At 31.3% G+C, this 25,318-nt stretch overlaps 5 protein-coding genes across 6 annotated transcripts; 1 reads left to right on the top strand and 4 right to left on the bottom strand.

Moving 5' to 3' along the window:
- Window positions 1-1,982: 1,982 nt before the first annotated feature.
- On the bottom strand, window positions 1,983-3,898 carry LOC108474633 (uncharacterized). Its single transcript, XM_017776625.2, has 2 exons — window positions 3,045-3,898; window positions 1,983-2,960 (listed from the first exon to the last, which is right to left on the bottom strand). Exons 1-2 carry the CDS (start codon window positions 3,629-3,631, stop codon window positions 2,210-2,212), a joined length of 1,338 nt encoding a protein of 445 aa, XP_017632114.1. The 5' UTR covers window positions 3,632-3,898; the 3' UTR covers window positions 1,983-2,209.
- Window positions 3,899-11,637: 7,739 nt separating this feature from the next.
- LOC108474967 (agamous-like MADS-box protein AGL62) lies at window positions 11,638-12,443 on the bottom strand. Its single transcript, XM_017776994.2, has 2 exons — window positions 12,117-12,443; window positions 11,638-12,023 (listed from the first exon to the last, which is right to left on the bottom strand). Exons 1-2 carry the CDS (start codon window positions 12,432-12,434, stop codon window positions 11,643-11,645), a joined length of 699 nt encoding a protein of 232 aa, XP_017632483.1. The 5' UTR covers window positions 12,435-12,443; the 3' UTR covers window positions 11,638-11,642.
- A 3,613-nt stretch (window positions 12,444-16,056) lies between these two features.
- Window positions 16,057-19,704, top strand: LOC108474652 (probable E3 ubiquitin-protein ligase ARI2). 2 transcript variants are annotated; one of them, XR_001869915.2, is made up of 7 exons: window positions 16,057-16,496; window positions 16,867-16,899; window positions 16,983-17,268; window positions 17,774-18,254; window positions 18,328-18,876; window positions 18,959-19,245; window positions 19,326-19,553. XR_001869915.2 is itself a non-coding variant. In XM_017776646.2 (7 exons), exons 1-7 carry the CDS (start codon window positions 16,374-16,376, stop codon window positions 19,460-19,462), a joined length of 1,776 nt encoding a protein of 591 aa, XP_017632135.1. In that variant the 5' UTR covers window positions 16,078-16,373; the 3' UTR covers window positions 19,463-19,704. The 2 variants fall into 2 exon arrangements, 1 of the variants encoding a protein (XP_017632135.1); XM_017776646.2 differs by having other exon boundaries at window positions 16,078-16,496; window positions 18,959-19,125; window positions 19,326-19,704.
- A 127-nt stretch (window positions 19,705-19,831) lies between these two features.
- Window positions 19,832-20,490, bottom strand: LOC108474968 (uncharacterized). The gene has a single exon (XM_017776995.2). It carries the CDS (start codon window positions 20,381-20,383, stop codon window positions 19,946-19,948), a length of 438 nt encoding a protein of 145 aa, XP_017632484.1. The 5' UTR covers window positions 20,384-20,490; the 3' UTR covers window positions 19,832-19,945.
- A 1,766-nt stretch (window positions 20,491-22,256) lies between these two features.
- On the bottom strand, window positions 22,257-23,221 carry LOC108475831 (uncharacterized). Its single transcript, XM_017777806.2, has one exon. The coding sequence runs from the start codon at window positions 23,170-23,172 to the stop codon at window positions 22,459-22,461; it is 714 nt and encodes a 237-aa protein (XP_017633295.1). The 5' UTR covers window positions 23,173-23,221; the 3' UTR covers window positions 22,257-22,458.
- Window positions 23,222-25,318: the final 2,097 nt, after the last annotated feature.

The following is a 25,318-nucleotide window of genomic DNA, read 5'->3' as shown; positions in this document are numbered from 1 at the left end:
TCTTGTACATTAAAAAATTCATCTAATTGTACTGTTAAAAACCTAACTAACGAAATAACAAGGCAATGACATGTGACATGCTATATGTATCTTATGTTAATGTATAGAGACCAATTTTTTTTACTAAAATGAATAAAAGTTTTAATAAAAGGATTAATTTACTATTTAATCTAACTTAAAAGGGATTAATTTACTCATGTTAAAGGATTAGTTTGCTTTTTTACTGTAGCTGCGAAAGGAGGTAAGGGCTGATGGTCATGGTACCAAGAAATGACCAAAAGGCTATGTGAATGACTTAAAAGTAACCAAGTAGAGGGCCTTTTTTTTCAAAGATTAAATGCACACAAATAGCATAAGTGAACCCACCAGTATCAGCTGCCAACTTAAAGCCTTCATATAGGGATGAAAGAGATGTATGTTTTCACCTCATTTGGAAGACCTCACCATATCACACATGGAGACTTCACCCATCAGTTTTAGAGGTAATTTCGTCACCATCTCACTTTGTTAAATGCTGCATGGCTATAAATACATGGTCCTCACACACCCCATACATGTTTCACGGGGCTTAGAGAGCTATATTAGCCTTTCTCCATACCTTATAGGGATTCCTAATTCTTTCTACACGAGAAAACCATACGTGAAAGCACCTACGACTCTCGGCCTTGGGATGAACCACCGTCAACAATCGAATATGAATTTGGTCTAATTTGAACCCTTTTTATTCGTCCCTTACTGTCCTATTGGCCACAGATAAAAACTTTTAGCATAATCAATGAGATAAACAAGGTAGTAAGGACACAAGTCATAGGGACACAAGTCATAGGGACTTTGATGCATATCTCCAATAAATTTTTAGATTCTAATATGCCAAAATTTTAGCTACTTTTTAAGATTTGGTACACTCTAAAAGCTAAAATATGCCAAAAAAGTGCTTCTGAAATATCCAAGAACTTAAGTATTCATATGCTTTCTTTTTCGGTTTGATCAAAATAGTCCTTGGCCTTTCACTATCCAATAAAAGCTAGTCCTATTATTATCCTCATCTTATATTCATATCTGCACCCACTAATATGAAAACTCCATTGAAGTTGATGAACATTTAATTGATTTTGCTTATAGTTGCAGAAAAAAAGTCCAACAAATATTACCCAAGTAATAAATGCTGCATTATGAAAAAAATTAAGTCTTTGGAGGACTAAATCTGCTTCTACATTAATCCTTGCAACTTGACATGTGGATTTTCTTCAATCCAACACTTCCACATGTCCAACATAGGATTCCCAGTCACAATAAGTCATATATTATATATGGTTAATATAATATTTGGTATCTAAATTTAACTTTAATGTTTAATTCGATACTTGATGTTTTTCCAATTTGATATTTTTTTAACAGTTTAGCACCTAAATTTGGCTTTAATATTCAATTGGGCACCTGAGCTTTTTTTTTCTTCCAATTAAGTATCTATGATTTAATTTAGGTACCAAATTAAACATTGAAGCCAGACTTAAATATTAAACCGTGATAAAAAAAGCTCAAGTTTCAAATTGGAAAAACTCAGATACCAACAGATGCGAATGCAAAGGGGGCATGCTGGCCTCTCCCCCAATGGAAAATTACATTTCAACTCCAGTAAAAATCATTAAATTATAAATTTATATATGATAAAATTACACTCTGACAATTAAAATGAAAAAAATTATTTAGTTCTTTTAAAGAAAATGATGAAATAATAAACTAATGCATGGTAAAATTATATTTTGATCCCTTCTAATTTTTTTCTTAGATTTACTGTTGAATACAAAATTAAACATTTAAGTTAAACTCAAATACTTAACCGTAAAAGAAAAAACTTAAGTATCAAATCGAAAAAATTCATGTACTAAATTGAACGAAGGTTAAAAGGAAGGTGAAAAGAAAAGGAATAATGGGGTATGTATAATAAACAAGAAAGATGAAGTAGAAAAAGATGAATAAAATTGAGTAATCACAAGGAATTTAATGAAATTAAAAAAGGGAAAAAGTATGAATGCCATGTCATTCCGCACTGTACAAATAATAATTAAAAAAATCCAGCTCAAGGGATTTGCTGTTAGTTTATCTGCCGAAAAGAATCATCCCCCAAAAAGAACACCTCAGATCAGTTTTACTTTAACCACAAAAACCAAAACCTAGAAACGACAAAAAAATTCCCACCACCACTAGATTAAACGACAAAGTTCTGAGTTTGCTGTTGTCTCAGTTCTTTCCTTAGCTTTTGATTAAAAGACCGACAAGCATCCATACTTAGATCCATAGCCGCTGCTAATGCCACGAAAGCTGCTGCATCCTCCGTGCATGTCACGTGATGTACCCCTACTTCCACTTCCGGTTTACTGCATTTCCCCGTTCCTTCCACCGTTGATGACATCACGAACCCTCCCCTGAATTGATTTTGCGGCGAAAACCCGAAATCTGATCCTGATCCGGATCCTGGTCTTGACCCGGAACGTGATCCTGACCCGAAATCACCACTGCTTTGTGGACTTATTGATGGGGTTGATAAACTTGTTGTCATATCCATGGTGAATTTCCCGCCAAGTTTGGTGTTGATGGTGGAGCTGGCGACGGTGGATGTTACACTTGCGGCGGTAGTGATATCGTCGTGGAAGAGGTCGAACCTGAATCCAATGGCGTCGGTGAAACTAGGTTCACGCCAAGCTTCGAGACGACCCCAAGGTTTCCATGTTCCACAACCTGGTCGGAGAATTAACCATGCACCGGGGTTGGATTTTGTGACCCTGTCTGAACCAGGAGATGGTACGAAGGGTGTCACCATTGACGCCATTGCTACCGGTGAACCAGTAAGGTTATGGATTGTAATTGACCACCCTTTTCGTTCTTTAGAAGGCTGGTCTTTATCTGTTTTTAATGAAGGTAGCCATTTCCTTGGAGCTTTTGATTCAGACAAAGAGGATCTGTACAATAACATAACCAAAAATCAAAACTTTATAATGTAAAAGAAGATCCTTTGAACTTTATATAATAAAAAAAAAGCTAACCTTGATCCTAGGTTCCGGTCGCTTGTGTTTCTAAAACCAAACTTGCAAGTAAAAACAGCTTGTTTAACATTTCCTTGAACTTGAAAAACCTGTGGACTACATTCAGGTTCACCACCGAACTGGAACACGAATCTTGGGTCTCGCTCGGTTCTAACCGTTAAACACAACTGTAAAGATGAACCATTTTTGCCTATAGTAACCCATCCATTGTGCGCCACACACGGCCTTGATTCAGCTCCGAGTAGATCCAACGGCACCGAGACCTTCCCTAGTAATTTCCCTGACGACAACCCACACGTACTGCCGCTTCCGCTGCCACCGGTGTAAACCTCGATGGAAACTTTATACGACGAACCCCATTTCGAGACGATGTTGTCGATCTGAGACTTGCTAAGACTAAAACAAGCAGCCAACGGTTTCTGAGAAGAACAGTTGTTGGTTTCTATGTCTTGATGTGGGATTGTAGCTACTTGGTGCGGGAAGTTCTTGAGTTTAATCTTGCAATAACATGAAGAAGATGACTGTGTTGATGGGAATTTTAGGGCTAAATTACCCACCAGGATCCTTACAAAATGGCAGGGATCCATTTAAAAGTTTGGGTTTCTTTCTTTTTTCCCTTATTCTTTGGGATGAGGATTTTTTTGGACCTATGGGGGAGGGATTCAAAATAAAGAGATTTTAAGAGCAAAACGTAAGCAAAAAGAAAATGAGAAACCAGGCTGTAATATTAGCTGGGGGGTTACTGCAGACAAGGGAAGGGGACAAGGATGTGGAGCCAGCCAAGAACCAGGTGAGGTCAAGCTCAGCATCACGCCTTTGGGATTAAACCCCTCCACTGAGATTTTTCAGTTTTTTAAAGCGTCCATTTTAGTGTTCTGTTTATGATAAAAAGGGAAAACTTTTTGGGTAAATTCAATCTAAGGTCACTAAACTATTATAAGTTTACTTTTTGTTCATACAATTTCAAAATATTACAAAATGATCATTGAACTTAAGTCATTAGGTTGTTAAGTTTTTTTCTTTAAAAAAGTCTAGCTAGCATGCTTCAAGCAAGTGGATCAATACCCATTAACAAGTAGAATAATATACTTTAAATTTAAGTTGATCTAACAAACTAAACTACAAAAAAGAAGAGATAGGAAAAGTTTTGATTTTTGTAGGTGACTCAAATGGAAAAGGGTATATAACAACTATTTTAACAACTCAGTGACTTAAATAAAAATTTCGAATATTTCAATAACTATTTTGTAACTTTTTGAAGTTGAGTGACTAAAACCTAAACTTACTAATATTTCAGTTACCTTAGATGAAATATTCCCAAAAGTTTTTAATGATTTCTGTGGAACAGCTAAGCTACCACTGTTTTTTTTTTTTTTGCTTAGTCAAAAAGAAAGTTTTAATTGACTAATTAATACTCTTTCCTGCTTTAAAACGATAAACCAAAAAGTCTAATGTGACTAATGGATATAATTAATGTGCACATAACCATCATAAAGAAAAATGAAACCAGAACCAGCTAAAGCCAAAAATTCAATAATTTTTCTACTATTATTTATATTTTTAATCTTATTTTTGAGTTTTAAAATTTCACCCGACTCAATTTATTTGGTTAAATTTTATTATTAGTAGTTTATTATGCATAAAATTATATATTTAGTGTATATTTTTAATTTAATTATTTTTAATTTTTATAATCTTTTTAGTTATAAAAGGAAGTTGAATTATAACGTTTAATCGATAACAATAGACTAATTACTCAATATTTGTCTCTCAACATTATATTTTGCACTGTCAGAGGCGGTTGTGAGAAAAAAATAAAAACCTAGTTGGTAACACCTTACTGCCTTGTGTAATACCCCTACCCGTATTCATTGCCGGAATAGGATACGAGGCATTACCGGAGTTTACGAATTAATTTTTTTTTTTTTTATATTCAATATAGCCCTTTTATAAATATCTAACCTTCCCTGTAATATTAAATCGAGACCAATCCACATCAACCAAATCAATTCAATATATTTTTATGATAGATTCATGCATTTATATAAAATAACGTCATCACATATCTATAACCAGGTTTGTTAACCATACTAATGGCTAACTTTACATTCATTTCACGTTAACATTTACTTTGTTAGCTTATACATGCCATTGATTTCCAAAATAAAGTTTCTTTATATACCAAATCCCGAGGTTGACAAAGTGATGTGTCTCCACCAAATCCGACCTCCGAGCTCTTAACACTACAAAACAGAAAAAGGAAGCGGAGTAAGCACTTTGTGCTTAGTAAGCTCATGTAACAAGAATTATACTTACCTAATATTTTCAATACAATATAATAAACATTCATATATCCATTCAATGCATTATTACCCTAACATGCACAAACTCAACATTCAAGTTAGTACAATAATTTCCATGTATCAATAATATATATATATATACCATGATTTTCATTCCTTATTATTTTCATATTTATCCCGTTGAATTTATCGAATTTCAATGGATTTTCGAGGTACACTTTTAGTGTACAATTCGGTCCGTCAATTCATATTCATGTGCGACATTTCCATTTCAGAGAGCACACTCATGAACCTCAACCTTGCAATGGGATTACCACCCAGCTAAATCCTGCAATATAAACTCATAGAGTATTGTCGGGATTACCATCCAAGCTAAATCCTCAACGACAATTACTCTAATGAGCTTGGATCCAATTACCATCCAAAGCTAAATTGAGACCCTAATTCGGATTACCCATCCGGCTAAATCCATTTTACACATATTCTTCGGAGGGCTATATCAGATAGGATCACCCGTCCGGCTAGATCCTTTTACCGTCAATTCCTTTTCGTAAATCCATCGAATTTTCCTTTCATTCAAACGGGATTTCTTCCCATTTTATCAAATATATCAATGTTTCATAAATTTTCATACAATGAACATTCAAATCATATTCATATCAAAAACATACAATCTCAAGTAATTTAAGAATATAATTCAAGTTACACGAACTTACCTTGATACTTGATTGTAAACAAGAAAATCTATTAATCCCGAACTTTTTCCTTTCCTCGATCTAGCTTCAGATTTGAATCTTCTGGATCTAAATAAATAAATTTAATTATCAATTTAATACATTTCATGTTCATATGCAACATTCTCTATAATTCAACTATTATTTATAGTTCATTCAAAGCTGTCTACTTGAGTCATAGTCACTAAATTATTTATAACTTGAGCTACGGAACTCGAAATTAAGATCCGTTAATTTTTCCTGAAACTAGACTCATATATATTTTTACCATAAAATTTTCAGAATTTTTGGTTTAGCCAATCAGTACAGTTTATTCTTCAAAGTCACCCTGTTCTGTTGTCTAACAGTTCTGACCCTTCTTCACTAAAAATAAATTATCTCTTTATACAGAATTCAAATGATGTTCTTGCTTGTTTCTATTAAAATAGACTCATTCAGAATTCTAGACATATAAATTTAAGTCCCTAATTATTTTTATTCAATTTTTATAATTTCTCAAAATCAGAACAGGGAACCTGAATTTATTCTGACCTTGTCTCACAAAATTCATTATATCTCAAAATTTACAAATCCATTGCTTACAATATTTCTTCTATGAGAAACTAGACTCAATAAGCTTTAATTACATATTTTGTTCATCTTCTAATTCGATTCCTACAATTTTTGGTGATTTTTCAAAGTTAGTCTACTGCTGCTGTCCAAACTGTTTTAGTGCAAGCTGTTTATTACCATTTTTCCCCTAAGCTTTTAATAAATGATAATTTCGTCCCTACTCAATTAGCCTCTCAATTGAGCTGATTTTTCTCAATTAACATTTTATTCTATCACCTTAAACTAGTTTACAACCTTTAGGAATCATAATTTCAGCAATAGACTTTAATTCCAAACATTTTCACAATTAGGTCCCAAAATCAATTTCCATTGAAATTGCCTAATAAAATCATCTCATAAACAAATTAAAGCTTTAATTTCATTCTATTTCATCATAAACTTACAGAACTCAACCATGGTGACTTTAAATTTCATCCATGAAATCAAAAACTAATGAATTTAATAGTAGGATCTAGTTGTAAAAGTCTTAGAAACACAAAATTACAAGAAAAGGCAAGGATTAACTCACTTGGTGCAAAAATTATGAAATACCAGCTTAGAGAACCCTCCTATGGCGTTTTTAGCTGCTGGAATTGAAGAGAAATGAAGAGAAATCTAGATATTTCCTATTTAGTCCTAGTTTTATTTAGTTAATTTTGCAATATTCCAATTTTACCCTTAATTTATCAATTTTTCTGCTGATTGCATACCCTTGCCGGCCAGCCCAAATAACTTTTGGGTCTAATTACCTTTTAAATCCTTTCTCATTAGACTAATAAGCTATTTAATCACTCTAGCAACTTTTACACCTATTACAATTCAGTCCTTTTCATTTAATTGACTACCCAAACATTAAAATTTCCTAACGAAATTTTAATACCACATTAATAACATTTCATAAATATTTATAAAATTATTTTTGACTCGGTTTTACGAGATAGAGGTCCCGATACCTTATTTTACCCAATTTCTTCAATAATTTCTTTTCTAACTAATCACTAAATCGATAAAATTTTCCTATCAATATTTTCATACGATTTTCCTATCATATAAATTTTCAAGCAAAAATATTAAAATAAATTTTTCTTTAAATCGGATTTATGGTTACGAAACCATTATTCCGATAACCTTGAATTTAGGCCATTACACCTTGTGTATAGTATTAGCAACCATATGTGCTGTTCGTGGTACATGTCGAATCTCCACTTACCAATCCCTTGACATCCAGTTGCGAACCTTCAATGTCAATCTCGGCGATTAAGTTTATTTCTTTTTAACATCAACCTTTTGGTTAGTATTGAAATTTTAAATTTTGAAAAGTTGTAAAATTAGTTCATATTCTCCGATTTGATTTTTTTCATCTTGATACTTTTTGAACATTTTGAAATTTTAATCTTACAGAAACAACAACTATTTATCCCATTAACAGAATTTTTTGTGAAGGGTAAACTACTAAATAATCACTTTTGTTTATCTCAGGTTACATTTTAATCACTTATGTTTGAAATGTTGCGTTTTAATCACTTACATTAACATGTTGTAACATTTTAGTCACTGAGCCGTTAATTATCGTTAACGATGTAACGGTAAGCTGACGTGACACGTTAAATCATCATTTCAAATAAAAAATTTAGGTTAAATTATACAATTAGTCCCTATATTTTTTATTTTATCATATTTTAACTTTTTTTTTCTTTCTCTTCTGCTTCTTCCTCTGTTTTATTCCCATTCTCCATAATTTTTAATTAGTTTTTCTATGTTTTCTTGTTTTCTTGTTTTCTTCTTTTCTCCGTCACTTTTAATTAGTTTTTCTATATTTTCCATTTGTTAAAATTAAATGCGAAAAAGAAAAGGAAAAAAAGAAAAAATTATTCAAATAATAAAAGTATAGGGACTAGTTTTAACAAATGAAAAATATAGAAAAACTAGGTTAAAAGAGATTGAGAAGATAATAGAAAATAAAAAAAAAAAATTAAATTAAATTGTTCAAAATAAAAATATACGAAGACTTTTGAAAATATTTTAAAATTTTAATCTTATATCTATTAACAGACTTTTTGTGAACAATATGCAAAAATAAGAGAAGTTTCAAAAATTCAAAAAAAGGAAAAAAGAAAACCTAAAATCAAATATAAACTAATGGTAGAATTTACCCATAAAATTTCACCATACATGGGGAATGGATAGACTCCGAGGAATTGATTACAAATACAAAGAAATGAGCTGGCTCATAATGCAAACGACAAGTAGATACATACAATAAACAAGATGCCAGACAGCAAAGAAGAGCATCAATGTTCAAATCCTATGCTACTCTTTTGTCGTTTCCCCTTTGTCTATCTTTTGTCGTTTCTAATTTTGATTGATATGGTGTAATAATTTATATAAAACAATACAAAAACTCATTTAATATTTGACATAATCTAACAGAGAGGATGATCCAATAGAGAGTGGGAAAGTGGGATGGGTTGGAGACGTGGGGGGTGTGGGGGCAATGACTAAAGTACCGAACTGAAAGTGGTTAACAGGTCGGAAACATTGCATGGAGCCGAAGAACAGTGGATGATGATGATGATGCTGAATGTAACACAACATAACTGCGGCTGCCTGAGTTAGGGACAGAGAGTCCCACTCCATGCAAATACGAGGTCCCACGATAATAGAGCCTTCTTCACTTCATTTCTTTGGATTCACACTCATCTCTATGACCAGGACTCCCGTCTTCATCTTCACTTATTTGATTTAAAAGTCCACGAATCTCTTTCATGAATTCATATTAGATCAACTGAGTCTTAGAGATTGTTTGAAAACGTTATGAGTTTAATAAAATAAGAGTGAATCATACTTGATATGGAGAATTATATTATCTAATTTTGTCTAAATTGAATTAAATTAAAAATCAGTTAATATATCATAATTTAAACAAAAAAATTAGATCGATTTTAGAGTGAATTGTTACTTGTGAACCGGTTCAATCAGGTTTTTATGTTTTTAGCTCAAGTTAATAATCCAAGTCAAGGAAAAAAAACCCAACTAGCTTAGGACAGATCCAATCCATTCAAATACAATAATAAAAAAAGCTTAACCTACCTAAATTGGCGTGTATAATCTGATTGATTCTATGATCGATTTAGTTTTAAAAATTTTACTGTTACCATTTGAGTTAGTTGAGTCGAAAAAAACTTTAATATTGATTTATTGAAAAAATTATCAACTTTCGTATAAACAATTTCTCCCAAAATAATGTGTATGACTAGGGAAAAGGGTTAAAACATATTTAATCAATGACACGTGCAGGTGATATGCTAATTAGTAAATTCTAGAAGACAAGACAAAACAAAACAAAACTAAGATTGTTTCAGATTTTTGTTCTTTTCTTTTCCAACAGAAATTGAGGTATGCTTTTAGTGAGTGGATATTTTGGGCCTTAAACCAGCATGACTTTTGGTCTTTTATGGCCTTTTGGGATATGTCTTAGGGCCTTAATATGCTCTAATAAATCCTAACAAAATGCAATTATTTGTTTTCTCTTCAGGGATGGATGTGGAAAATCAGAAAACATGAGAGGTGTTCATGGAGTTGTTTCCGACGTATGTTACAATTCAAGTTAATTATTGTCCTAAACTATCATTATTATACTAATTAAAAATTACTTTGTATGATTAACCCATGATTTTGTAGGTTACCAAAATCTTCATCCTTTATGTAGAATCACTATACAACTAAATATACAAACGTTTGATCTTTGAAAGCAAATTCAGTTCCTTTAAAAGATATCACTGAAATTAAATTAGTGATTGCAATTTACATTAATCTTAAGTTATGTTTTAAATGATTAATTTCTCCTAACACTTGGAAGTTACAAAATCTTATTACATTGAATTGGTGATTGATGCAAGAAACTTAAAAAAATACAAGTTAATATACTTTTAGGGCATGTTTGTTTGCATGTCAAATATTTTTCTTAAAACATTTTCATTATTTTACGGTATTTGTTTGGTGGAAAGTGAATTACTAAAGAAAATTATTCTAAAAAAAGAGGGTAAAATTAAAGCTTTTTTAAGGAAAAAGACATTTTCTAAACTGATGATAAGACTTTGTTCATTATCTTTACTATCAAAGAAACAAAAAGGGAAGGCTTTCATAGCAATAGTGGGGAAGTTCTCTTCACTGCCGAAGAAAACAGTCTCTTATATTCTAATTTTATATTTTTAGTGAAAATAATCTCTGAACTTGACAATCAAGTTTACTTAGGTATCTATATATTTTTTTTGTCTGCTTTAGTATTTGACTTTGGATTCCATCAGAATTTGATGACATGACACATATTAATGCCATGTCATTAAACTTTTTTTTTTTATATTTGTTAAGTTCAAGGATTAAAATCGATATAGTTGTCAAGTTCAAGTATTAAAACGAAAAAAAAAATATAAATATCAAAGTAAGCAAGGACTAAATGTTATATTAACCCCAAAAAAATCATATCCACGAAATTCAACATTTGTAAATGAACCTCAGCCAAGTGATTAAATCAATATTGCATGTAAGGCAAGTTTATCATTATGGATTTATGCACATCGTATGGAGACAGTTTAGAGTATGTCTCAAAACGATCCCTCCCACTAACCTTTCTTGGCATTATCATTTCATACCATATTTGGATTCAAAATTCATGGTTGAATTTACATTTAGATTATCAAACGACAACAAATAAAGAGAACATATAAGAAAAATTCAAAAAATGCCAGTTACTATAACATGGTGACAATCTTGTCTGTAATTCCAACATAAAAAAAAACTGGGTTCCATTTTCCAATGGTGATCCAAGAACATTAACGAGAAAAATGGTTGAAATTGATATTAAAGCATAAAACTAAATTTACATACATAAAAAAACCATACACACTGTGTCGGTGTACTGTAATTCTTTGTTTATTTGATAAAGAAAGTAAATAACTTAATTAATTAATTTAAAAAAACGCATGTCCAAATCCAGGAGGACAAGGATTGTATAGTTCAGGATTAGGGTTGAATCCAGGAGGTATCATGTTGGGAACATTGTTGTATCCTTGAGACATCGTGTTCGGGTCGAACTCGACGTTGTTGGGGAACATCCCGGCACTTGAACTTCCGACGAAAAACGGCTGCGAATTCGTTGTCTGAATAAGAAGCTTCTCCACTTGCTTTGCCACATTCTTTTTCAACTCCTCTAATGCAGATTTCAACTGCTGGAGTTGTTGAGGGTTCTGTTCCTCGATCGGTGATTCCCACCAGTACTGGCTTTGGCTTGCTCTTCTCATTTGGTTAAGCTCTTCGCCCCGCCGTTTCTCGATTTCGATCTGATTCACCAACTGAATGCAAAACAACATCGACTAATATCATTTCATCAACGATAAACAAACAAACAAACAAACAAATAACTAATATATTAGTCAAATCCGAACCTCGGTGAGCTGCATGTTGAGTTCACGAACATTAGCATTACGGTGAGCCTCGATGAGATGCAACGTACCCGAATTATCAGGAGGGTTACCGTTGACATACCGATCGATGACGTTCCCGATTTCAGGGTGGCCGAAAGAGAAGACTTTGTTGCCCGGAGAGAAGACGATGATGCCGATTTCAACACCGCAAAGGGTGCAAAGCTCACTAGCCTTTTTAAAAAGACCGGAACGACGTTTCGAGAAAGTCACTTGAAGATTGCTATTGTTCTTCATTTTCACCATCTCAACCTTTTGACGGCCTAAGCTTTTCTTCCCCATGGCAATGGCAATGGCAATATGAATAGAGAAAGGGGAAGGTTAGTATTTATATGGGGATGGGATATTAGGATATTCAACACTTTGAGCTGTCTAAATTTACTATGTTTTTTTTTATGTACAAAAAATTCCCTGCTGTGCTTTGCTTGAATTAAATTACATACTGATTTAGGATGCTTTGTAATCTTATTTTGGGTTCACATATATGGGAATAAATACCCAAAATTTTTTAAATAAAATGTATTTGTAACTCTTCAACTTTGTATTAAACACTTTCCCATTTTATCATAATAAAATATTATATACAACTCAGATATTTCTGGGAAAAAAATTTGGTCATTATTTCATGTTTCAATGGGTAGGAGTTGTTGGTAATTCATAATCATATGAAACAGTCATTTCCCCATGTGTATACATATCTAAAATAAAATAAATTTCTTTTTAAGTTATATCTTAAATAATTAAGGATAAATTTTAGTGAGATATAAAAGAAATTAAAATAAGTAGTGAGATATATATTTGAATGTAAACGTAACAATATTGATGAGTAGGAACGAAGTCAAAAATCACTTTTAGAGAAATTAAAATGAATTATAAATTATTGGGAAATACAATTTTATCTTTAATATTAACATGTAATTTTATGAAAATTTAAGTGATTAAATCACGAATCTAATATTTTATCTTTGTCCATGTTGGTGAGGTAAATTGTAGTAAAAATACAAGATGACAATTAAGGATGTTGAGTGAAGTCTTGACTGTGCTGAAACATGCAACCCAAACATACAGTTGTGGTGCGATTTAGCTAAAAGGCAAGGGTGACGCCGAGGGAAAGGTAGTGGCTTTGGTCATTTTGATTGGTGATGTTGTGTTTTAGAAAATGTTGTTTGAATCAGAATGAACTAGTTTGATGGATCAAGAATTGATTGGGGTATTGAATTGGAGAGTAGCTTTAAAGCGGTTAAATTAAGAGTCGATACAAACTGGTTGAACCAACTAAAAAACTTCTAGAATTGGTTGAACCGTGTTTTTATTTTTATTTTTTGAACTTAATAATTTTTAATTGAATTCGTTAGACTGATTGAATCGATGAACTGGTGACCTAAACGATTTCACTTCCAATTTGCTTTAAAAAATATTACTTTTAGACCTTTAAAGTTTATAATGTTATAATTAATAAAATGGTAAAATTTTTGTTTGGACCCTCAAAATTTCACAATTCAATTTCGACTCACTATAAAATTCCTTCTTCGAATAATGCGTTTTCAAACTTATAGGTTAAATTATGCTATTAATCCCTAAACTATGTGTAAGATGTGGATTTAATCTCTATACTTTTATTTTGGCTATTTTTAGTCACTATACTTCTCAAATTTTATTTTTTTGTCCCGACCAAACAATAACTGTTAAATTTATTATGTTCAACTATTTTCAAAATCTGATACGACAAATGTATTATCTTATGTGTAATGTAATTTTAATTTGTTATTTCCACGTTTTGCTTTAAAAAAGCTAGTTAATGGACTTAACAACTTTTATTTGCATTAAAATTTAAAATTTGAAATTCAAAAAGTATAGGGATTATAAATAATTCAATTAAAGAATATGGATTAAATCTACAACTTTACATGCAATAGAAAACTAATAATATAATTTAAAAACTAAAAAATTGTATTTAAATACTAAAGTTTGTATCGGGATTGAAATTTAAAACTCAAAAAGTACAAGGAAACTAAAATAAGCGAATTGAAAATTACAATGACTAAACATTGACAAAATTAAAGTATAATGATTAAATCTACAACTTACAAATATTACAAATACTAGTAGCAAAATTTGACCAAAACTATATTTTATCCATTTAAGATTTGTACGAAAATTAGATATGCGGTGAAAACAATATTATAAAGAATTGTAATTCTCTATACCTGTTTGGCTGATCGTAATTTCTTATACCATATTTTGTGGTACAAATTGTAATTGCACGATTACATAATTTATATATATATTTAAAAATATTGGTTACTATAAAAATTATTATTATGAAGCAAGTAACAAAATTAAAATCAATTCATCATATGTATTATGTTAGTCTAAAATATAGTTGATAATATGATTACTAATAAAAATAGTAAGAAAAATAAATCATATTAATTTTATCTAATTGTTCTAGCTAGCGCATATTTGTTGGGGTTATTCTCTTTTTAATATTCAACATATCCCGTTATCATCATTTGTTAGTCATTGATCGAGTTCATCATCATTTGAATTTGTATCTATATCATCGAGATTATCAAAATCTCATTCTTTTATATACTCTACGAGATATGAGACATCTCAATTCCATCCATAATTGTAATTATGAAATATGTAACATACTAGTACGATTTAACTTTATTTTTTTTATGTTAAATTGATGTGATGTTGTTAATATGAGAAATAATTTTTTTAGAACAACAAATGTCTTCTCAACTATATTTCGAAACTTTAAATGTCTCAAATTTAAGAGGTCGCGAGACATTATTATCTGAAATGGTATCATACCCCACGATTTGATGCAAGAAAACTTTTTTATTTGCATAATTAATATCAACCTTATAATATTTAGATTTACAGTCCAAATATTTTATAACTTATGTATTATATTTTTAACATAAATTTAAAAATAATCAATTTTCATAGGTTTGATACATTTTTCGAAAAATTCGAACTTAGAAAAAATAATTGTGTACTTAAAATTTGACTAATTCTTCCAATAAAAAGAAAATGAAAATGAGATATCTATTGAAAAATATATATTATTATCTGATTTGTTAACAGAAGATAAAATTATATCTCATCAATACATCACTTTTTAATTCAAATAAAAATATTTAATTATAAAATTATCTCCAAATTATATTATATTTCACACTTAGAAATGTAATATTTTTAAAAATAATATTTAAATTATCAATTTTATTGTATAGATCACATTTTTATTGGTTAGATTTTTATTAGTTAGGATTGTGTTTTTGAGTAAAATGAGATGAAATTAATAATTTAAATATCATTTTTAATAAAAGAAATTTTAGGTACCTAAGTGTAAAAATATATAATTGTGGACAAATTTTATATTTAGACTTATTTTAACAAGGCTTCTAAAGAGCACTTTTAGTAGAGGCGTAGTTAAATGGGTTGGCGAGACTTCATTATCATTTAAAATTTTAAAATTTTAAATTAATAAAATTAAAATTATATTTTAACTTTTTTAAAAATAATAAAATTTAATTTAATTCTTTAAAATTATAAAAAAATTATATTTTTAATATCGTAATAATTATAATTTAATTCGGCTTTCTAACAAAATTTTTGACTTTACACAAAAAACGCTTTTAAAATAAAACCATTCCTACAAAAAATATCCCAACAGTTTTTGAAAAAATATTTTTAAAAATAAAATATTTTATCTTCTTTTTAAAAAAATTATCCAAAAATGCTTCTCAGTGAAAAGTTAAAGCAGAGATAATATTTTCTAATATTGGGCGTTGGGTTATTTGAAAATATCTCAACACTTCAGCGTAAAATAAGGAAGTTCTATATAAACAAAAATTTTATTTATTTATTTGATAAAATATTTTCACACGAAATAAAAAATAAAATAAAAAAACACAATTTTATTGGTTGTATAATAATAACTTGTCACTTACAAAGGAAAGCAAGTCTTTTCTTCTTCTCTACTATTTTTTGCCGGCAAAACAAAAAAAAAGGGAAACTTTAGCCGGAAACGAGGGTTTTTTCCCCACTGATCGATTAAAGGCTTCAATAAATTCATCTTTATAAATATTTGTTTATGAACGTTTTGTTAAATTCGCTTTTAAAAAGTTTCTGTTTTTAGAGATATTATAACAAGAACAATCATAATTATTGTATAAATTTGATTTGTTTTGGTTTGATCGGACGATGGAGGATTTTTCGAGCAGCGACGAGGATTATTACTATTCGTCCGATCGAGATTCCCTTGACGGTTTCGAGAATGACGAGTCCGATTCTCAGTGGGTCACTTCCAGGAGTCCCACTACAAAGGTCAATTTTTGTTTTTATTTCCCTTTTTTTTTCTGGGTTTCTTTGAAAATTTTCAATTTCTTGTTCGAATTATCGTTTTGATTTTTGTTTCAATTTTCAGTGAAAAGGGTGTTTTTTTTTATTGGTTGCTTTCTGGGTTTTCAGTGAATAGAGAAATGTTGTTGATCATCAAATGAGTGATTTTTTTTTCTTATTTTGTGTGTTAAACTGCATTGTGTTTATTTTATTTTAATGGGGAAAAAATCAAGCTTTAATTTTAATGTGAAAAACATGACAGGATATCCAGTTTCTATGTTGTTTTGTATTTTTTTATCTTCTTTTTGGACTCTTATGTACTAAATTTCGAAGAACCAATTTGGCATTTATACAGGTTATTACAAAAGAATCACTTTTAGCTGCACAGGTAAAATTTTTGTTTTATTTTTGGGGTTTTGTATTTTTTATTGTTTGAGGACTGAATTGCTTATTGTTTTTGGTTATGGCTAGAGGGAGGATTTAAGGAGAGTAATGGACATGTTATCTATAAGGGAACACCATGCTCGAACTTTACTAATCCATTACCGATGGGATGTTGAGAAATTGCTAGCCGTGCTGGTGGAGAATGGAAAATCGTACTTGTTCGCCTCGGCAGGTGTTTCTGTTGTTGAGGGTGAGCATACAGGAACCTCTGTATTGTCGTTGTCATCTACATCCATGTGTGAGATATGCATTGAGGAGTTACCGGTTGATAAGATGACGAAAATGGAATGCGGGCACGGGTTTTGCAATGACTGTAAGCATCCTCTTTAATTGTCACATTGTTATTGAACCATGTTTCTGTAACATCACGATATAGCATCAGCATGTTAAGTGTCAACAAGGCCGAGAGATTGTCAAAATGACCCTTTAGAATTAACATGGAGATGCATATCGGTTTTGTTGTTGCGTGCATAATGTTATTGAATTTGTATCAGCTTGTCTGCAGGGGCAATGCTAGAAATTTTTGTAAGGGGCTAAGATTAAGTTATGTATTTTAATGAGAGCTAAAATGCAATTTCACTTTTATATTGGCTTATATCTTGATAGTTTTCAAAAGGACTAAACTGAAATTCTAGCATCTGGGGGAGTGCAAACTATAATTTTACCATATATTAACTTGAGATTTTATAAATTTTGGGTGACTAAGGTAGCAATTTTCCATTTTGGAGGGGACAAGGCCCCCTGTCTTCCCCCTTCCCTTTGCCCCTGCTTGTATGTCTTTGTCTTTTGAATTGATATTTAAGCTCTTTGTTTACCAGGTTGGACGGAACATTTCGTTGTGAAAATAAATGAAGGACAAAGTAGGCGAATTAGGTGCATGGCGCACAAATGCAATGCTGTTTGTGATGAATCTGTTGTGAGAAATCTAGTCAGTAAAAGGCATCCCGATTTGGCCGAGAAATTTGATCGATTTCTTCTCGAGTCCTACATAGAAGATAATAGGATGGTTAAATGGTGTCCTAGTACTCCACATTGTGGAAATGCAATACGTGTCGAGGATGATGAATTTTGTGAGGTAGAGTGCTCTTGTGGTCTGCAGTTTTGTTTTAGTTGCTTATCCGAAGCACATTCGCCATGTTCGTGTATGATGTGGGAGCTTTGGACCAAGAAATGTCGAGATGAGTCGGAAACAGTAAATTGGATCACTGTTCATACAAAGCCATGTCCACAGTGTCACAAACCCGTGGAGAAGAATGGTGGTTGTAATCTTGTGAGCTGTATCTGCGGACAAGCATTTTGGTGAGTGTTGCTTTTATTTTACTTTTCAAGAATAAACGGTCTTGTTAAAAGCTTTTGAACTTGCACAATGCAGTTGGCTATGTGGGGGAGCTACGGGGCGGGATCACACTTGGTCAACAATTGCAGGTCATAGCTGTGGTCGCTACAAAGAAGATCAAGCAAAAAAGACTGAACGAGCGAAGCGAGATCTTTATCGATACATGCACTATCTCAACCGTTATAAAGCTCATACAGATTCTTTTAAGCTTGAGAGTAAACTCAAGGAGACTATTTTGGAGAAGATATCGATTTCAGAAGAAAGGGAGTCAATTCTTAGAGATTTCAGTTGGGTAACGAACGGACTCAATAGGCTTTTCAGATCGAGACGGGTTCTTTCATATTCATACCCATTTGCATTCTACATGTTTGGAGAAGAAATATTCGTTGACGAGATGACAAATAAGGAAAGGGAAATAAAACAGCATTTATTTGAGGATCAACAGCAGCAACTCGAGGCAAATGTTGAGAAACTCTCTAAGATTTTAGAAGAGCCCTTTGATCAATACAGTGATGATAAAGTAACGGAGATGAGAATGCAAATCATCAATCTCACCGTGATCACTGATACCCTTTGCAAGAAAATGTAAGTATACATAGCCATGCATGTATTAATCGATGTTTTGAGATAGTTTTTCGAAATCATGTTCTGAGACAATGACTTGCAGGTATGAATGCATCGAGAACGATCTATTGGGATCTCTCCAATGCAATACACATAACATAGCTCCGTACAAATCTAAGGGCATCGAGAAAGCATCCGAGCTTGCCGTTTGTTGGAACAGTAAACCGAGTACTACCGAGAAATGTGTTACATCTGATTCTAGCACTAGCGGTAAGCAGACTTTACATTTTGGAGACCAACATGCACTTTCACTCGCACATACACATATAGTTTGAAGATAACTAAAGCTCAATACTGAGAAATGTGTTCCATCCGATTCTGGCGCTAACGGTAAGTAAACCAAATGCACTCTCACTTACACATGCACCTTCTAAAACTCGATATACATTTGTTGACACATTGTGGTTCAGGCAAACGGGATCGACCTTTTGGTTTTGGGAGTTCGGAAGACAGTGGTTGCCCGTCCCAGAGGCGACCTAAAAAGGAGACTTATGGCGGTGTATTCTTCGATATAAGTATGCCAGCTGAAGTTCTTCATAGGAATTGATTTTTTTTTTTCTTTTCCTGCTTTATTTTTAGATAATGTACAGATCTAACTGGAGACTAATATTTTGCTTAATGGGATTTGCCTGTTTATATTTTCTGGTACTTATTCTATACATAGATATGGGTCTTTTATCTTTTAAGGAACTTTGAACTGTACATAAGCCATATGTTGGGCTTTGTTTTTTTCTTATGGTGTCTTTTTTTAACATAATATGCAAATTAATCCTTTTATATTTGATAAAATGCAAATCAATCCTTTTATATTTGATAAAAATTTCATTATTTTTATTGTCAAAAATTGATCATTATAGGTTAACATGAGGTATAGGTGGTGCATTAAATAAATAAAATTTTTAATAAAAATGAACAATTTGCTTTTAATCCAACAAACAAAGATTATTATTATTATTATTATTATTTTAAATAGAAAGAGTAAAATCAATGATTTCAGACATGGAGGTTATTTACCATAATAATATTAAATTTATATGATTCCAATGGGATGATGTTTCACAACATTTTTAATGAGTTGCAGCTGCAATAAACCAGATATGCACACTTCTTTGTGAGAATAAGCCTCATTCAAACGAGATAATGTAGCACCAGCTTTAATGGCGAGCGAACATAATTCTTCAAGTGAAAGTGGTGCTTGAGACATAGACAGTGGCATTAGAAAATAGATTTGGTCCAGCTGAAGTTGTTCGTCACCGGGTACCTGAGGCAGGCACGAGTTCACATACATGAGCTCCGAGTTGCAAAGGAAACAACTCGGGTTCTGGGACAGAACAACGCTGGCTTTGATGGGTTGACTTAGTTGTTGAAGGTTTCCATCTGGGTATATTATTTTGGTGGTGGTGGGCGGCGGCCAGGTAAGGCGATTGTCGGCCTTTGTCGTGTATTGAGAAGATGAACAAATACCCATTGTTGTAATAATTTTTTTCTCTGAGAAAAGGGAAAAAAAAAAACACAGATATGGAGCTTTGAATGATGATTTGAGAGACGAAAGGGGAAGCTGAGCTATTGCTGGGCTGGTGTGGAGTAAAGATGGCGTTGAGCTTTATATAGACGAAGACGTGCAATGGCAAAGTGTCTTATGTTTTAATCTACGGGATAATTGCACTGGACGTCCTAAACTATGATCTAAATTCTAATTTGGTTTTAAATTTCAAAATGTTTTGGTAAAAGCACCATGGAGGCCCTTATACTAGGATTCAGATTGCATTTTGCTCTCTCTAATCAAAAAATGAGAAATTAGTCATTGTACCTTAGATCAAATACCAAATTGAATAAAAATTTTATCCATTTCTACTATTAAAAATTGGTCCCTTTTTAACAGTACAAATGGGTTTAATTTTTTATTGGAATGACCAATTTGCTCTTTGATCTAATGTACAGGGGCTAATTTGCTCATTTTTTGAATAATAGGGGCAAAATGCAATATGACTATTAGTACTTTTACCAAATGTTTTTGTTGAGACTCAAAGTATGAGTATCGTATTGATTTGGTCTTTTGTCATCTTAGTCATTGGTTCGGACAATAAATGGAAGCTTATATTTGATATGAGAGATACTTAAAACACGTGGATTAAATTTTAAACATGTGTACTTATTGTATAGATTGTTCAGATGTGACAACTTAAAATTTAGAAGCTTTTTTTTTAGTTAAATGCTTAAATTGAGGCTAAACCTTTTAAAATAGTCAAATAAGGGTCAAACCTTATTGAAGATGCTCAAATAAGGGTTTTCCAAATGTCGATAATAAATTTCAAGTTATGTTATTAATTTTTTCCTTTTTTTAAAGTAATATATGATTTAAATACCATATGCTTTATTCTAAACATATCAATATTTACCTAATTTTATAATAAAAATTAGAGTAAATTGCATGAAAAACCTTTATTTGAGCTTTTATACGAGCACTTAGCTTTTTTTTAAACACATTATACTTAAATTATAATACACGCATACTCTTAAGTCATATTTTAGCTAATATTCAACCTCTAAGTTGACAATTATATTGACAAAAGATACAATTAATCTAATACTAAAACTTTAAAATTTAATCAAAATGTTTTGAAGTTTAAGGATGAATTTAAAATCTAAATCATAATCGAAGGATATCAAATGAAATTAACCCATTTCATCTCACGATATTGATTAATAGTATTTCGGGTCGGGTGCGTATCTCTCACTAGAAACGTACACGTTTTTCAGACCTCTGCCATAAAATGACTGAGAGATGGTTTCCCACCGTGAAGCATGCAGGTCATTAATGATGCTAAGGACACAATATATACATACATTATATATATGGTTAGATTATTGAGATTTGATATGTTTGTTTTTTTTCATTTTGTGGTGTTTTGCATTGTAGTCCTTAGTTTCATCATTTTACATTTTTTTTATATAAATAATTTTGGGGACCCATGTTTGTAAAACTGTCTCAATTATTGCATTCTTTTTTCTTTCGTCCTTTTCTCTTCTTTTGCATAATTAAAAAGCCATTTAAACAACTATAATTCTTATCTTTTTTGTTGGCCTTTTTGCATTGCTATACCTTTTCTCGACATGTTCTCTAAATCTCATATATGTTTCCTTCTCAACCATAAGCTAAGCCTTTGCATTGTTCTACTTTTATAGGTTCACATCTCATGAGGATTTAAGATTTTGAATATTTAGATTTGAATCTCAACACATGTATTTCTAATACATACATAATTACTTAGGGTAGGCTTAATCCGATAGATATATTTCATTTGTTCGATTTGAATTTTAATAAAATAAGCCCAACAAAGTCCAAGGAAAATGGTATTTTCATGCACAGAATTTATTCACAAACAGATAATTAACAGGTAAAAGCATGAGCTTCAGCTACCTCAAAGCTAAACATTCTACTCTCTTCATGTTCTTTTTTCATACACAAAACACCTACATGAACTTGAACTAAACCAGGCAAGACAACAAACAGTTAGAAACCCCCATAATTTACAATCAACCTCACGACATCAATGTTCCAATAACTCCAGCAATAAGACTTGTGGGATCCCCAAGCACAGCCGATATCACAAATTGTAAAGCCAAACCAGCCATTTCACAACATTTCTTTACTTTCCCTTTCCTTCTCTTATGTGGTGTTTGCAATGTGTTTTTCAAACTTGGGATTCTATTTTCCAATTTCTTAATACCCTTTCCATATCCAAAATACAATTCATGCCAATTTTCCACTAACATTTCCCTAACACATGCAACATGCAAATTATATTTCTTACAACTAGACCTATAACTCCAACTCCTCCCTTTACGTCCACATTTATGACATGGTGCCCTCACTTTCCTATACAAATACAAATTCGTTTCTCCGTCGTCTAATACCATCGGTAACTTCGCACAACATGGGTGAAGATCGAACCCGCATGACTTACAATGGTAAACGAACCCGGTAATGTCTTTTTCACAAGCGTTGCAATAACGAGGTGTGTCTCCGGGTGGTCTCGAGAAGAATTGGAAGGAACATTTGGGGTAAAAAGGGTGGTGGATTGAAAGAGAAGGTATGGCGCAGTGTGTATGGAGATCGAAATCGCAAAAGGAACATCTGTAATGTGAGCCGATGCCGACTTCTTTGCACCCGTCGCACTTGAATGGGGTTTCGGTGTAGTCGAATGTTAGTGTGTGTTGAGGGTGGCTGAAATGGGATATCTCATTGTATTTCATGGCTTTTTTTTTTGTGTGTGTGTGGGTAAAGAAACAATGTGGATGGTGATTTATAATTAGTTTATGGCTTGAAGTTGAAGCTGAAAGAGGAATTATGCTTTAAAAATGGTAGTCATGGACCAATGGTGGTAAGTGACATATGTACATAGAAGAATCCTGATGTTTTAGAAGAGAGGCACAAGGCATTTATGTTTATGCTCCATTGAAGAATACGAATTTTCACTTTATAACGTTGAAAACGGCTCTCATATTGTTCATGTCATCATGTCTCTACTAGACGTGTGCATGGGACGTGTGCATGGGCCGAGTCGGGTTTAGATCGATTTGTTAGGCCTGGGCCTAGCCCGAAAAATAGGCCTAAAATTTTATTTAAATTCGACCCGGATAAAAATGCTAAAACTCGGACTCGACCCGGTCCGTCCATATTAATTTTATATAATTTTAAAATATATATAATACATAAAAACACTAAAAACATCAAAATAGATATTTTCCAACAAATTAAAAATAAAATTTAAAATATACATAACAATAAGATAGATGTAACTTAACAAGCAAATGCCTTTAAAATAATAACAAAATTAACAATAAAATAAGTTTTATATAATATCCAAACAATAACAACAAAATAGTAGTAACATAATAGTAAAATGATAGCAAAATAGAGAGAAAATAACATTAAAAAATAAAAATAAAAATTTGTTTGTCCTTTAGTGAATTAGGGCCGAGCTGGGCTCGGGCCAAAATGACTTACCTGAGGCCTGACTCAATTTTTAAACGTGCCTTATTTTTTTTTGTCTCAGCTTATTTTTTGGGCCTATATTTATCTCCAAACCGTCCCACATTTTGGGCGAGCCTTCGGGCTGGGTGACCCGACTCATGAACAAGTCTAGTCTCTACTAATCAACATCATCATAATAACTACTATTGTTTACATATAATAACAAATTTAGCCGTCAACTTTTACACATTTATTCAACTTGACCCTTTTTTTATTTAAAGTAAATTGAAAATTTAGCCTCAATAACAAATTTTAAAAATCAATTAAACCTTTTAAAATTTAAAATTTATAAACAAAATTTATAAAAAATTATAAAAATTTTAAATTTATAAATTTTTATTAAAAATAACAACACTAACCCAATAAAAGAGTAAGAGACAAATTTTTTTAAGACTTTATAACCAGAGATTTTAATGGGTCGGTCTGTTATTTTTTAATTTTTTTATGATTTTAGATGATTTTAAATTTTATAAAGGTTTAGTTGATTTTTTTAAAATTTTTTACTAAGGCCTTTTGACCCTTTAGCTTTATTAGTTTCAAAATTTTCTAATTTACTTCCAATAAAATAGTAGGGATCAAATTGAATAAATGTGTAAAGGGTGAAGGCTAAATTTGTTATTATACTTTATATATAAATACCAAATTTTAACGAAGTCGCTGTTTTGCTCACTATCTAATGTACAATGGTTAATTTACTCATGTTTTCGATAAAATGGCTAAAATGCAATCCATAATATAGTACGGATGATTTTGTGGTACTTTTACTCTATTCTCCATAAAATTTTGAATTTCATATCTAAAATTAAAAAGTTAGTCCATTTACTTTAGTTTTCAAAAATTCAGTCCTTATATATTTAAAAGAAAAGATAAAGATCAAACTTATACGTGAACTTTGATTCAATATGTAAGTCATACATAAACTTTGATTTTGTACGATTTTATACATTAAATTTTAATTTGATTTAAATTTCACAAATCACTAACAATATTATCGAATTAGCACTATTTTACGTTAATATATTGTATACACAAACAATTATATTAATATGTATGAAAAAAATATATATTCATTTATTTAAATGTGTATAATTGAATCAAAATAAAAGTTCATGTATCAAATTACACATTATATCAAAATTCATGTATAATTTTGATATTTATTTTAAAATTTAAAAGTTAGCCTAATCGAGGAATAGCTTTAAAATTTATTGTTAAATTTCAATAATATATATTTAAAAATTAGAAAAATAGCAGTCTGGTAAATTATATGCAACAAATTAGCAAAATCAATTGTTAAACTTCATGTGTTTACCAATAATTGGACTAATTTTTCAATTTTAACGAAGTATATAAGGATAAAATTCT

This window comes from Gossypium arboreum, chromosome 3 (assembly GCF_025698485.1).
Source record: "Gossypium arboreum isolate Shixiya-1 chromosome 3, ASM2569848v2, whole genome shotgun sequence".
Classification (NCBI taxonomy): domain Eukaryota; kingdom Viridiplantae; phylum Streptophyta; class Magnoliopsida; order Malvales; family Malvaceae; genus Gossypium; species Gossypium arboreum.
The sequence above is the reverse complement of the archived record's forward strand: the minus strand, read 5'-3'. Positions and strand labels throughout refer to the sequence as shown.